The sequence below is a fragment of the Quercus lobata genome, chromosome 8, assembly GCF_001633185.2.
Source record: "Quercus lobata isolate SW786 chromosome 8, ValleyOak3.0 Primary Assembly, whole genome shotgun sequence".
Taxonomy (NCBI): Eukaryota; Viridiplantae; Streptophyta; class Magnoliopsida; order Fagales; family Fagaceae; genus Quercus; species Quercus lobata.
The window spans coordinates 45277865-45292023 of record NC_044911.1 but is presented as its reverse complement, the minus strand read 5'-3'; the positions used below and the strand labels follow the sequence as shown (position 1 = coordinate 45292023).

Sequence of the window (14159 nt, the reverse complement as noted above, 5' to 3'; positions counted from 1 at the left end):
CCATTTTGATAAAATGTGATAAACATGTTGATACGATTGACCTGTTTAATAAATACATTGTATTAGGGTTGAAGAATCTTGACCGTTTAATAAACATGTCAATTTAGTGTTGACCCATATAATCGAATACTCATGAGTCGACACAACATGAACCTAACACGCAAACACGAATTGATCATGCCCCATTGTGCTGAATTGATAAGGCCTCTTAAGTTGTTCACTTGTTTCTATCAAGTTAATTTTGAATCTGAAACTAAGAAAGTAATACCATTATCTTATTAGCTAAACCAGTATTAGTATCTTTTCTCTCTCTCTCTTCTTCTTTTTTTTTTTTTTTTTTTTTTTTTTTTTTGATAAAAAGGAAAGCTACCAAGAAAAAGCTTCTATTTTCTACAACCATCTTCCCCCTTTGCAATAGAGCCATCCTCAGCCAGTTTTACATCCTTTGCAAGACAGCACACAGGCTTAAGATTCCTTGGTCTCTTCTGCATCAACCCACCATGAAACGGGGCCCAAACCATCTTCATCAATTGATCCCTAAGAAACAGAAATTAATTAGACTCCTATAAAGATGAGCATTCTAAGTGCCAGAGATGAAACCGATTGATATGTAGTGATGAGACGCTGCTGAACAATTTGGGGAGCTACCTGAGGGTCCAAGCATATGTAGTAATGAGACACTGCTCGACAGTTTGAGGAGCTACCTTAGGTCCAAGCATATTCTTTTGCCACGACAACCAACACACCCCCCCCCCCTCTCCTCTCTCTCTCTATTCCCCTATCTGTTTCTCCTTAAAACAAATAATAGTAATAATAAAATAATTCAAATAGTTTCATCTCATGTTAGATCACCAGACATACATAGGAACTGTTCACAAGCACAAACAATATTGTTTTCTACGAGTGATGCCCTACAAAAGTATAATGCAATTATGTGAGTTCATATTATGCGTGTTGTATTCACATCATCGATAGTACTTGTATTATCAATGTTTTAAATTAGAAGTAACCTTGTTATAGTTCTGATACATGACAAGTTGAAGGCAAAGTCATGACAACAATAGCAATAAAAATAATAACAATACCATAAGATACTACCCTTCAAAATAGAAACCCTTTTTAAAACCTTCCACCATTCTGTTTTGAATATATTATTAGACAGAAAAGGTTTTTTGTTTGATAACTGATAGAAAAATTTATCTTATTACAACATATGAAGAAAAGAGAAATACTGGAAGGGAGTTGCCCATTAATGTATAGAATGTAGCAGCTTGTCTTATACCAGTTCAGATCTTAACTTTCAGAATCCAGCCCTAAGCTGATGCTGCTCTCTAAAGGATCTCGTATAAGTTTGTAATTGAAACAACACAGATAAAGACCAGCCAAACATACATATTTATGGATGTATGTATATACATACTGATAAGCCATGATAGGATACCATCCTATCAAGATTAATAGGTTGTCATCCATTTACATAAATGCATTACCCTTTGGCAGACCTACCCCCCATAGAAACCTTCTACGTGAGACCATCACTTCGCCTGTAAGTCATAACACAAGGCTAGAATTCTAGCTCTTCTAAAGTGGTATCTCACTAACAGCTCAGGCTTCCCAGGAAGGAGGGCAAAATTTCAAAAGAATTGAATGAGAAGCCATATGAGGTAAAAATATCATTTAGAGTTCTGTAGAGTGGGAGTAAAGGTGACTCATCTATCAACCTTTCTACTAGTACCCAGGAAAGCACTGACATGGCTACAGGGGTGCCGCACCTGCATTTGACGTGACCCGACGTGGGGTGTGGTGAGCGACACCGCTACCCACGCGTCGGTGCTTTTTTTTTTTCGTTTCCGGATTCACGCCGATTTGAGTCAAATCGGTTCCCATCGGCTGGCCAAAACCAGTCGATTCAAGCTAATATCGGCTGATTCAATTTGATACTAGCTAATTCAAGCCGATACCAGCTTTGAATCAGGCCAAAATTCAAGTAAGAATTATTAAATAAATAAATAAATAAGAGAAGAGTGCAAAAACATCTTTAAACCAAAAAAAAAAAAAAAAACTAAAACCATCACTGCTCCCTCCCTGTATTCTAATTTCATTGTTTTAGTTTCAAACTTGTGGATTGTATTTAATTTAGGAACATCATGTTTTAGTTATCATCTACTATTGCTCTTAAATTTGGTATATGTTTATAGAATATGAAAAAATATGCTTAGCAATATATAAAAAATAAAAATAAAAATATTTTTAATAATTTTTCAATCATCGCACCCCCCGCACCCTACTTTTTCAAAAATTGCTGAGCCACGCACCTAAATCTAGAAACGCACTTGTGCTTCATAGCATATCACCCCCCCCCCCCCTCCCCCCTCACCAAAAAAACCAAACTCTGCCTTACCTAAAGTTGCTAGAGTATACTAAAAGGAAATTTTCTATAAAGTCTGCTTATTGTTATTATTATTTTTTGACATGGACTGGATACCTGATTCCTTCTAAGAATCCTAATACCAACCTAACAAAATGGCAAGTTGATTCTTAATTTCATCTTCCATTTTACGAATGTTCTACATCTCTTCTTTAATAATCATTTTTTTATAATAATTTTTGTGATTTAATAGTTTAAGGTAGTCCTATCAAGAGGAAAGATAACAATGTGAAAAATTATGAAATTTTGTGCTTCTTTAAAAATATTTAAAAAAAAAAAGAGGCATAATGATTTTACTTATACATGAGAAAGTATTTGACATTGCACAATAACCAAAGATATTACTCATTTGACTCTACCAATTTATAAAAAAGAAAAATATTCTTAATTTTTCTTTTAAGTAAAAGAGTCTTGCATTTATGGTTTGTAGATCCACTTGAATAGATTGGATCACTAAAATAAATAAATAAATGGCTAATGCCTTAGCAATCTTGACAGGGCGGCTTTCTATAATTGTGTACTTATAATTTTATATAGACATAATATTAAAAGATAGTATTGGTAAACGTGTCAAGTGGAGGTACAAAGCCTCAAGCGCACACTTGATTAAAGTGCACATTATAAATATAATGTATAACTAACCTCTTCACACATAGCCAAAGCGCATGTTCAAAGGCTCTTCTTTTTTTAATACAGAATATAATCTTTTTAAGTTGTATCTGCAAGTGTTATATTTTAAGTACAAAATGTGTCCTAATTTTAGGGAATTTCAATTTTACTTTTTACATATTTTTTAATCAATCTTTTATTTTGAGAATTTGGAATTTTTATGTGGGTGCGTTGTGGGGTTGTTAGTAGATAGAGCAATTGCACAAAATTTGTCTATTTTGCCTATTAGCTCAAATGGATAGTGCAATTGCACAAAATTGTGACTTCAAATTTTATAAAAGTTATTTCAATTTCTTAAAAATTTTATATAGTAAATTTGAAAACAATTCTCAATGGAAAAATCATAATAATCTAGTCATATAAAGTTTATATGGAATATTTTCTATAATTCTTTTGCACTTTATAAAAATACATGATTGTGAGAGCTATGATAGAAATGAAGTATATGGTTCAATTAATATATATATCCAAAAGTAAAAGACCAAAAGGCAGAAGATAATAGATTATCCTTGTTCATGTCTTTTGATATGTAAACAAAAATTGTTTGTGTTATACACCATCTTAAGAATAATGTTTGCATAACAATAACATTCCATATCATTTCCATCAAGATTGAATAATTAATTTTAATGCTTGACATATTTTTTAGATGAAAAAAAAAAGCACCTATGGGTGGTTTGGGTGCTTCAAAAATCACCAAAAAAAAGCATGTCTGAGGCATGTTTCATTATACAAGTTTCTTTGGCCAAGTGAAAGTGTTTAGACCTAAGGTTTGAGCTTCAAGCTTTAAGTGTGCCTAAGTACGCTTTTAACAACACTAGTATGAGATCAAGGAAGTTGCAACATATGCCAATCAAATTATGAGATTCAGTAGATGAACTTACAGTAATCACCATAGGGGCAAACGGCTTTGCTTCTTTTGGCTGCTCAATTGGAATTGGAGGATAACTTACATTGTGAACTCGAAACTTGATCTGCCATGTTTAAAACCAAAAGTTAGAAAAACCCTGCACTTTCATATGTTTGAACAATAGCTATAACATGTCAAACGACCAATAGCATTGCAAATATGAACCTCATCAATCCCATCAATAATATATGGTTCTTCATCATACTCCCACTCCCATGTGCCTTTGTCCCTGCAGTAGTCATAATAGTGTAAATGGTTAATCATTAAGCATACTGATTAAAGATGAGTCATAAAATGATTAAAACAAACTTATGCAGGATTTGGTAATGCATTCAAAAAAAAAAAGATCAAATATTGAACCAAGCAGGGACCTTACTTCTTATTTGAGTCTGGCTTGAAGCTCGATGGCTTTGGAAAAAGATGAGCAGGTATATAAATGTCATCAAAAAATCCAATTGATACTGCCATTTAGAGTCAACATCAGTATCCAGGCACCAGGTAGCATTTTTTATTAATTAAGAGAGAGAGAGAGAGAGATGAGGAAAGTATTATTGGTGAGTTATAGGTGCACCCAGTGGGTCTTAACCCATGACCTCACTCCTCAACTTACTCTTATAAGGAAAGGATGTGTCATTTGAGCTGGAGCTCATTGGCAAAAAAGTTTTACATCAGTAGCACTTGATAAGAAAAAGACCAATTACATAATTCTTGTAAATGAGAACCTGGCCCTAACAATTTAGAGTATCCAGCTTTGATCACAACCTATCAATGTCAAGCCAGTTGCTGAAATTCTTTACAACTCAGACTAGCCCAAAAAAAACAAGCAATGGTTTCTCAATTCTTAAGCCATGATCAAGATCTTCAGCTGAATTCATAAACATGCTTCTAAATAAGTTAATTTGGGCTCATTAAGGTTGAATTATGATAACTAGGTTTGAGAAACCAACAGGATATATGCAGTACACACTATTATCACCAATAAATTCCTAACCATCAATTAAATTATGTTGCAATGTCTTAATCTTCTGTGACAAAAACTACTGTACAAGAGTATCATGAACCAACTTGAAGTTTTTATAAAGACAAGAAAAGGTGATAAAGAAGTTAGTATGAAAGGAGTAATAGCCTCTATTAAACCCTTCCAACCAACCACAGTCCCCGCCCTAAGAGAGAGAGGTTCGCCACAAAACTAAGAAATGAAAAGGAGCCCCATGACAGTGGAATGACAGGAGAGAATTTATGCAGCTGAACCAAAATAGGAAGAGAAGAATATAATAATACTTCAATGATTGGGGCCATGTTATCTTAGTAGCCAACAGGACTAGTCTTAATAGCCATAGATGTAGCTCAGAATATATCACCCTTTTTGCCACTTACCATTCATTAATCAAGATCTAGGGGTGAGGAAAAAGTTTTCATCAAAGAGAGGACTCTAATATGACCTAGGGTACACACAAGTGGACAAATATTTTAGATCAGCCAAAAAATATTGAATTCTGGGTAGGAAAATAGATGAAGACTCAAAAAAAAAAAAAAAAAAAAAAAAAGATAAAAAAGAAGAAATAAAATCTAATAAGGTATTGATTTTTTCCTCCACAACCAGTTAAAACTGCCATCATTCACTGTTTCATACCTGTGGAAAAAAATATATCTGAAAGGAGCATTCAGCTCATGACTTGATAAACTCGAATGAAACAAAAAGTTACCTTCGTAGAAAATAGAGGTTTGCTCAACTAACCTCATAACAGTCATACCTAAGAAGAAATGACTCACCAGTTGAGTTCTCAACTAATTACGACCCAATACAAGTTGATCAAAATTAGCTGGATTAATTAGTTTCCATGCCAGGATGAAACTAGGAGATTAAATTTTAGCCCCAGATCCACCAAAAGCACAAAAGAAGAGCACATTATTCACACGGAGCATGTGTGATGAATAAAATAATACTTGTACCAAATAGAAGGAACAGTTAAACCAAAAAAAGAAAGAGATCCAGAGCACTAGTCGCATTATGGTCAAATAAGTAAAAGAAGCACAAGACATACAGCGTAAACCAGTGGCATTAGATTCTTTAACATTTGCAGCAATAATCTCTCCCACAAATGGACGGAACATTATCAGTCTAAACACAACCTGCCCAAATATAAAAACAAGATCATCAAGTTGTTTTATAATTAATGACATTACAATGTAGAGATGTCCATTACAAGCAAATAAACCAATTGTGTCTTATAAAACAGTTGGGCAAGAAATCCAGTTGTACATAATCAAACACCACCACCATCACCAATCCACTGAAGAAGGGAAAAAAGGTGCTAAGGAAAATAAAACAGGCCTTCAAAAATTCTATCAGAATCATAAATGACTCATTTAACAATGAAGTGAAATCTAAACACTCAATTAGTAAAAGCTTTGCATTGATCAAGAATAGCACATCTTGTCTTCTCTGACAAAATTGAAAGCAAAATTACAATTCGGAACCCAAAACTCATTCCACAGTCCACACACACACAGAGACATGTATATGAAAAAAGAGGGTTACAGTAGGTTGACAGATAGGGTAAAATTTAATCATTTTTTATTTTATATATAAGTGCACACACACATCAAAATTATGACAAAAAAATTACTAAAAAGCTATTACTCTTATGAAGATTGTGAACAATGACACAATACATGGTCAAATCTTAAGACTCGTTCCCAAGAAGGACTACATCAAGAATCTTTGGCCTCATTTAACAACTTAATGAGATATTACCTTCCACACCTACTGATAAGCTAATTTTCCCTATGACAATTAATACATCACAAACCAAAGTTAAGGGTCTCACAAACACAGCCCCCCTCCACTACCTGTTACCCCTCTTTGAGTATGTGACTTTGCACGTGTAGAATCAGAGAAATCAAATCTGGCATAAATCTTTGCTAACATTCTTACCCACAATCTGAACAAACGCAGGCAAGAGGATTAAAAAAAAAAAAGAGAGAGAGAGAGAGAGAAAATAGAACTAACAACAATTGACTTTTGCAATGTGACTTCTTTTTTCTTCTTTTTGACAAGTAATGGAATTTATTAAAAGAGAAAAGGTACCTAAAAACGCACATGCAGAGCATACACAAGGATTCCAGTTCACAAACATGTAACGCCAGTTTACGCACATCCCTCTACAAGTCAAAATTAAGTCTAGCACACATACAGGCCAAAACACTTGGATCAACTAGAAAGATACTAATGCTTAACAAAAAACTGGGTAAAATGGAACTAATCACTTTATAGAACAAGAAAAAATAAAAAGAAACAAGAGGAGGTATAATATTAAGAATACCGTATAGGTCGCAGCACCATCACTGGGAAAGATAAAGCCACCTTCAATAGATTTGATATCATAAACAGAAACACAGAGCCCCAAGTCTGCAATAACCTTCATTATCACAAATAAATCAAAAAGCCTTTCAAGAATCGGCAATAATAAAAATAAATCAATGATACAAGTCCAACAATTACCTTATCTAAGAAAAGTTTTTCAAGCTCTCCCTTAATAGCTTCCTCGATAGGAAGGTTAAGGAGACTAGGTGGCACGCGAAATGTGTGCTCAATTCGGCTAAGGTAGAACATTTGGACCCAGTACAAATATTTTGTAATCCAAAACTGAATCAACAAGAAGAAGGAAGTGCTATGTTACATTACATAGACTCAAAAATTATAAAAACAAAAAAAGAAGCAAAATAGAAAATATACTTGCACAACTTGCTGTTATTATTAGTTGTTAGTTGTTACCATCCTTGTAAGCAAGCATTCAAATACCCAGTTAAATAATAAGTGATTAGTTAATGTACTAGCAAACAACTATCAATAATTCAAGAGTAATGCTACAAAAACAAACTTTTTAAAAACATTTTTACAAACTATAGATATGACAAATTCTTATTAGTTCTCATTTGAACTCACTATTGACATCACTTTTTTACTTCCCAATAACCACTCACCACATTAGCAGTTTGTAAAAGAATTTGTAACATAGTTTGTAACTTCAGCATTTTCCATTGTTCAATACATAAGTAAAGGAACATGTTTTCCAAGCTCTAACAAGTTCCAAACGACACAACAAAGCCAAGTTTTAAACTTTAAAAGACAAAAGTTTTAAAGTATCTAAATTTCTAATGTATGTAAAAGAAATTTTTATTTTTAAAACCATCATCGTAGATTTGAATGAATGAATGACACTACAGCCGACTTTTTAGAGTGTATGAAGCAGGTGACACTCACTATTACCATTGCAAACATCAAAGCAAATTTCAGAGGATAAAATGTGAGACACCGGCGGCGGTGTTGTAACGTTGAGGGAGGAGTGGGGCGGTGCCACCAGTATTGAGTTTGTAACTTTTGGGAGAAACTGGTTTTTCTGGGCCAAAATGCAAAAGTCACCCTCTAAGTTTCACTGCTTTTAATTTTAGTAATCTTAACTGCCATCCACTAAGTCCCCCCAAAACATTGCCGTTTTGGGCTGAATTTAATATTTAGTATTTAATTTATTTCTTATTTTTTATTTCATATTATAAAAAAAACGTTAATTAAAAAAAAAAAAAAAAAAAAAACCCCAAACCCAAATGGTGTTGTCCCCTTCCCTGTATCAGCACAGCAGAACACAAAAAAGAGCCCACCCACCAAAATCCCTACCCCAACCCGAAAATTGAGAGAAAGAGAAAGAGGGAGTAGGAGAGCAAGATCAAGAAACGGAAACTGAAAACTCAAACAAACACACAAACAGAAACTGAAAACGGAAAGTTTCCATTTGTGTGTTCTTTTGATTAAAAAAAAAGTCACTCACTCATTCTATTAAAAAACGTACTGTTTGCCAATTTAAGAGTTGTGTCACTAGCCACTCTCCCTCTAGGTTTGTATCATGAGAATTTAACCAAACCAACACAATTCTGATGCAAAGAACTCTGATTCAAAAACATCAAATGCAATTAAGCTAGACAAATCTTTTTGTACCATAGAAGGAATTTAACCTGTGAAAAAATATCAAATACTCAGGCCCATCTATTGGAAATTAATCCATAATATATAATCCTACATGCATAAACAAAAACAAAAACAAAAAAATCAGTTTAATAGTAAACATTCTGAAAAATTCAGGGAGAATCCTTTCCCCTAACACATATTATATTTTTTTCAGGAAGATTTGTGTATTTGTTGTTTTCTTTCACCAACTTCAAACATGAAATTGCTGCTAATTTTTATCGCTATATTTGTCAAATATGAGAATAATCTCTCTGGTAGCTAAATGTTGAGGACCAGAGTCCTCATTTCTAACATCCTTTATCTGTAGTGCGGGTTTTTCCATTTTTGCAATTGCTACTGGCTGATGCAAACATTTAATCAAACAGTTGTATATATCTCTCAGGCATTTAATCAAACAGCTCTATAGCATACTTAAAAGCAACAGCTCTACAGCATACTCCAAAGCAACAGCTCTATAGCATACTCAGAAAATCGAACAAACAAGCTCACAGAGACCCAACCCAAAAATAAAACCAAACCAAGAGTTTCTTTTATAGAAATTCGCACATGGAGATTAAAAGAAAAAAAAATTCTTTGTGGATTTAAATAACAATACGTAAGAAAGGGGAAAAAAAATACCAGGTGGTGGCTGGGGAATGGCACGGTGGAACCAACAAGGCGCCACCGGGATAATGGCGGCGAAACAACGGGAAGACGATCTGCGGTGGTTCTTGTTCTACCGCCTCTTTCCCTCTTCTCCGCCGGTGAGACCTCTGGTCACTCCTCCTCTCTCTTCTTTCTGTCGTATGCGGTTTAGTTAGGGTTTAAGGAACTCGTGCATCTCACGTGCTCCTATTCCGTCAGTGTTTTAACGTGAAAATATATGGATGGGATGGTAGAGTATTAATTTGGTAGCTGTGTTAGTTTTGAGAGTAAATTAGTCAATAAAAAAATTTATAGTTTCAGGAGCTTATAGGCATTTTTTCCAAATAAATTTAAAGTGTGAATTAAATTTTAATCATATATGATAATAAAGGCACAAAGGAGAAAAACATACCGGCAAATTAACAAAGCACCAACCATTTGAATATAACAATAAGGCTTTTACCTTTTATTATTATTATTATTATTAACAATATAATGGTGTACTTTTACCATTGTTTTGCTGCTGAACTCAGTTTCTCAAATCACAGGTCAACATTGTATTCAAAAACGTCTATGGATCATTGCATTAGATGAGAGGTTCTGCACCCTGATATATAGATTTCTTTTTTCTTTTTCCTCTTTTTATGTGTTTATTTGTTCATCTAATCATCTTATTGATTGCTTCTTTTTCTTCTTTTTAAATAATTCAATAATTAGAGAAGATGATTTAAAATTTAAACCCTAAACGTCATAATTCGAATGTCAATTGAGTTATAAAACTTTTAGCATTAATTGTTTCTTTTAGATTTATTTAATTAGTTTATGCAGTCATCCTCTTTCTTGATATAAATTCTTCAACCATGAAAGTAAAAATCTAATAGAAGCCAATTCGAAGCTCCTCACCAACATAAATAATAAGAAATCATATTCATAACCACATGAACCATTACAAGAATAATAAAATTCACATATCCAATGACCCCTATAATGACACAAATAATACTTCATCATAATCTCTTAAACTAACTAGCCTGTATAAAAAACGACAAAGATAAAGAGCCCAGATACATTCTAACGTATACAAAAAGTAAAACAAGTAATGGTGCAAAGAATCATCCAAGCAAAGCTAGAAGAAAGAGGAATTAGAAATGTGGCATATCAATTCTCAAGGACAAGTGTAATAGTGCTTCACTTTGATGGAGGTGGGGATAGGATAGGGATTGTTGGGATTGTGGTGGGAATGGTAGGGATCGAAGGAATTGTGGTTGGGATGGTGGGCAATGGATTAGCTGGGAGAGGAGGTAGTGTCACCTTGGGAACATTGGGAAAGGTTGGCAATGTTGGGACTTGGGTGCTTGGCAATGGTGGCAATGTGGACTTGGGAAGAGTTGGTTGATTTGGCAGTGTTGGCAATGGGTTGGTAGGCAATGGTGGCAATGTGGTGGTTGGTAATGTTGGCTGAGATGGGACTTGGATGCTTGGAAGTGGTGGCAATGTGGCTTTAGGTAGTGTGGGCACTGATGGCAGAGGAGGCAATGTGGCCTTTGGCAGAGATGGGATTGTAGGCAATGTTAATGCTGGGGGTGGAGCAACTGGTGTGTCCAAAAGGCAACGAGCCGCGAGGCTCACATCGATGCTTGAGAGTGACAATGCTACGATCATAGACAGAAGAAAACAATGCTTAGAAAAAGCCATGGTTTAAATGGTAGGAGCTAGTTCACTTGTATTATTGGGCACTATTGGCAATTGCAAGTGATGTTAATTGAAGAAAACTTGTACTCGGTGGTATTTAAAGAGACCAAATTCTAAATTTTGAGGACTGTGAGTTTGATAAAATGTGGTTGTAGGGAGAAACATCAGTTAGTTCACCTTCCAAGATAGGCAAATTGGAGCAAAACTAGTACTAAGTAATTACTAATGTAGAAAGATATACGGCATGAAAAATTGCAAATTGATTTTCGCCTTTATGAAATCAGATCAACCTGTTTTATGGCTCATCAAAATATATCAATGAGTTATTGAACTAATTTTGGACCAATTGGTATGTGGTGGGGTCGACTAGGAAGTTTACTTGTCCAAATGGACCATGACTTCTTGTGACACAAATATAGTCTTTCACTAAATGGATATATCTTGTAGAAGATGGAAATCGAGTCTGCAGAATTAATTAATCAAAATATTCAAAAGTCTAGAATTTTGTTATTTATGGTGGAATTTAGACAATATGTAGTTGGCTAATTCTCGACCAAGAATAGATGGTCACCTAAACTTGGAGGTCAACCAAAGATATGTTATTTATTCCATATAACATATCTGTCTATATAATATATTGAATTGAAAGCTTTCAAATTAGATTCTGCGTACACCTTCAGTTTTGTTCCTATGTCCTAATTGCATTCTAATTTGATTTGATGGAAAATATTTTTTAAATTTTAAATGTATTCTAATTTTTTGCTAAGTGTTCTTTCAATTGCATATTAATTTGTGTAAAGTGCCTTGACATATAAATTTAAAAATCTAAAATTTGAAAATTTATAAAAAAAAAAAAAAATCATTTAACTTATCTTACTTCCATGTTATTATGAACGTATTTAGCATGTTAACTTTGAACTTAAAAACTGTATCTCTATCGTGGGTTCCATTTAACTCAACTAGTAAAGTCTCTGATGGTTGTATAAGAAATCTAGGATTCAATCTCCGCCTACACCAAAAATTGATTGGTGTCTTGGTCTGATTATAAAGAGCTATCATTAAGAGCGGACGCCATAGGTTGAAACTCTCTAAAAAAAAAAAACTGCATCTCCATCCAATACGCATTATTCTCAAAAAAAAAAAATAATAATAATGATAATAAAATAAAATAAAAAATAAAAAAAACTTTAAACTTAAAATGAAAATAACCTTTTTATACAATACTATTTATTTTTCTTTTCTTTTTTGATGGTCTTTTTTTATTTTTTATTTTTTTTATGTGTGTATATATATTGTCATAACCAAAAAAAAAAAAAAAATGATAATTATAACTGTAAACATACAATTTGATAATACACCACTCTGCCGAATTTGTTTTATCCTCATTCCTTCATTAAAATTAAATTGAAATTTACACATTCTAAAAAAAAAATTGTAAGGACCTAAAAAAACATGACTCTCTTCCATATGAAAATAGACTTTGCAAACTTAATATTGTTTAAATTAAGGTTATAAACAAGCTAAGAATTAAATGATCAAGTTTGTTCATTTAATTTTATTTGGAACACAGCTAAGCTCAAGCTAAATACCAAATAAAATTATATATTCAAACTTGATTCATTTTCTTGTCAAAGCTCAAGCTTATTTGTGAGCTATATAGTTTGAACACGACTAACATTTTTTACACCCTCACAAATCTAGAATTTTTAACATGAATAAACTATTTATATGGTCAATAAACTACAAATGATAATTTGATATCATATAAACTTATTTATAAATTTGTACAATTCAATCTCAAATGTATATAAGTATATTTTTTAACAAGTATACATATAAAAATATAATATTATTATATATAATTGAATTGAATATCATATTTATGAGCTTATTCATGAACTAGGGCCAGCCCAAAGCCTAGGCCTAAAGCCACCTCATTGGAAAAAAGCCCCACTTCCCATTGATAAAGGCCCAATTTATTTATTTTTAAATGGTTGTGAACTTTTTTTTTTATTTTTTTTTATGAGTGATGCTAATGATACCACAAATTTTAGTATAAGTTTAAAAACTAACATGTCACCAATCATTAAAAATATATATATATATATATATCAAACACTCATTAATTAGATTGTTTAAGTTCATCAATTACTTTCTTAAAAAAAAAAATTCATCAATTACAGTCATTATCATATCATATTGAGACAATTTTTAGTACATTGAGCATTTTTTTTTTCATATCTAACAAGGCCTCCAAAATACGTGACCAATAGAAATCTAACCCAATTAAAACCCTAAAAAGTTTCCAAAAAAATGTTGCAAATGTGTTAAATCATTAATGATGATTAATCTCCCATAAAAGTTTGAGACTTTAACTTTTGTAAATCAATCTCCACCACACATCAAATAATATCTCTCCCCCCAACACCCCCCCCCCCTCTCTCTCTAAAAAAAATAAAAATTAGATTACAACTTTACTTAACTATGCTTCGTCATATATCAAAGATAAAGCAAGTTTCTTTTTTAAAAAATAATATATTTTTATTTCTTTTTGCTACAATTTATTCTTCAAGTATGACATTCAAACATCTATATGAAATTAACCTTAATTTAATTAATATCATTCAACCAATTAAGTATTTAATGAATTAAAAATTTTAATGTTATTGGTATTAAATTTTATTTAATTAATATTTACATATAAAAGGCGCTATATAATTTTTCTTCTTTGTAGGCCTCAAATTTTGTTGAGTCAGCTCTATCATGAATACATTATTATGTTTGAACTTGACTCGTTTAATAAACTTGAG

The 14159-nt window shown here is 32.7% G+C and overlaps 2 protein-coding genes across 2 annotated transcripts; both read right to left on the bottom strand.

The window, feature by feature from the left end:
* Window positions 1-310: 310 nt before the first annotated feature.
* On the bottom strand, window positions 311-9949 carry LOC115954721 (DNA-directed RNA polymerase III subunit RPC8). Its single transcript, XM_031072643.1, has 8 exons — window positions 9652-9949; window positions 7513-7656; window positions 7334-7429; window positions 6053-6140; window positions 4384-4468; window positions 4173-4236; window positions 3982-4071; window positions 311-537 (listed from the first exon to the last, which is right to left on the bottom strand). Exons 2-8 carry the CDS (start codon window positions 7621-7623, stop codon window positions 466-468), a joined length of 606 nt encoding a protein of 201 aa, XP_030928503.1. The 5' UTR covers window positions 7624-7656; window positions 9652-9949; the 3' UTR covers window positions 311-465.
* Window positions 9950-10561: 612 nt separating this feature from the next.
* On the bottom strand, window positions 10562-11429 carry LOC115954722 (protein PELPK2-like). Its single transcript, XM_031072644.1, has one exon. It carries the CDS (start codon window positions 11350-11352, stop codon window positions 10846-10848), a length of 507 nt encoding a protein of 168 aa, XP_030928504.1. The 5' UTR covers window positions 11353-11429; the 3' UTR covers window positions 10562-10845.
* Between the last annotated feature and the right edge of the window lie 2730 nt (window positions 11430-14159).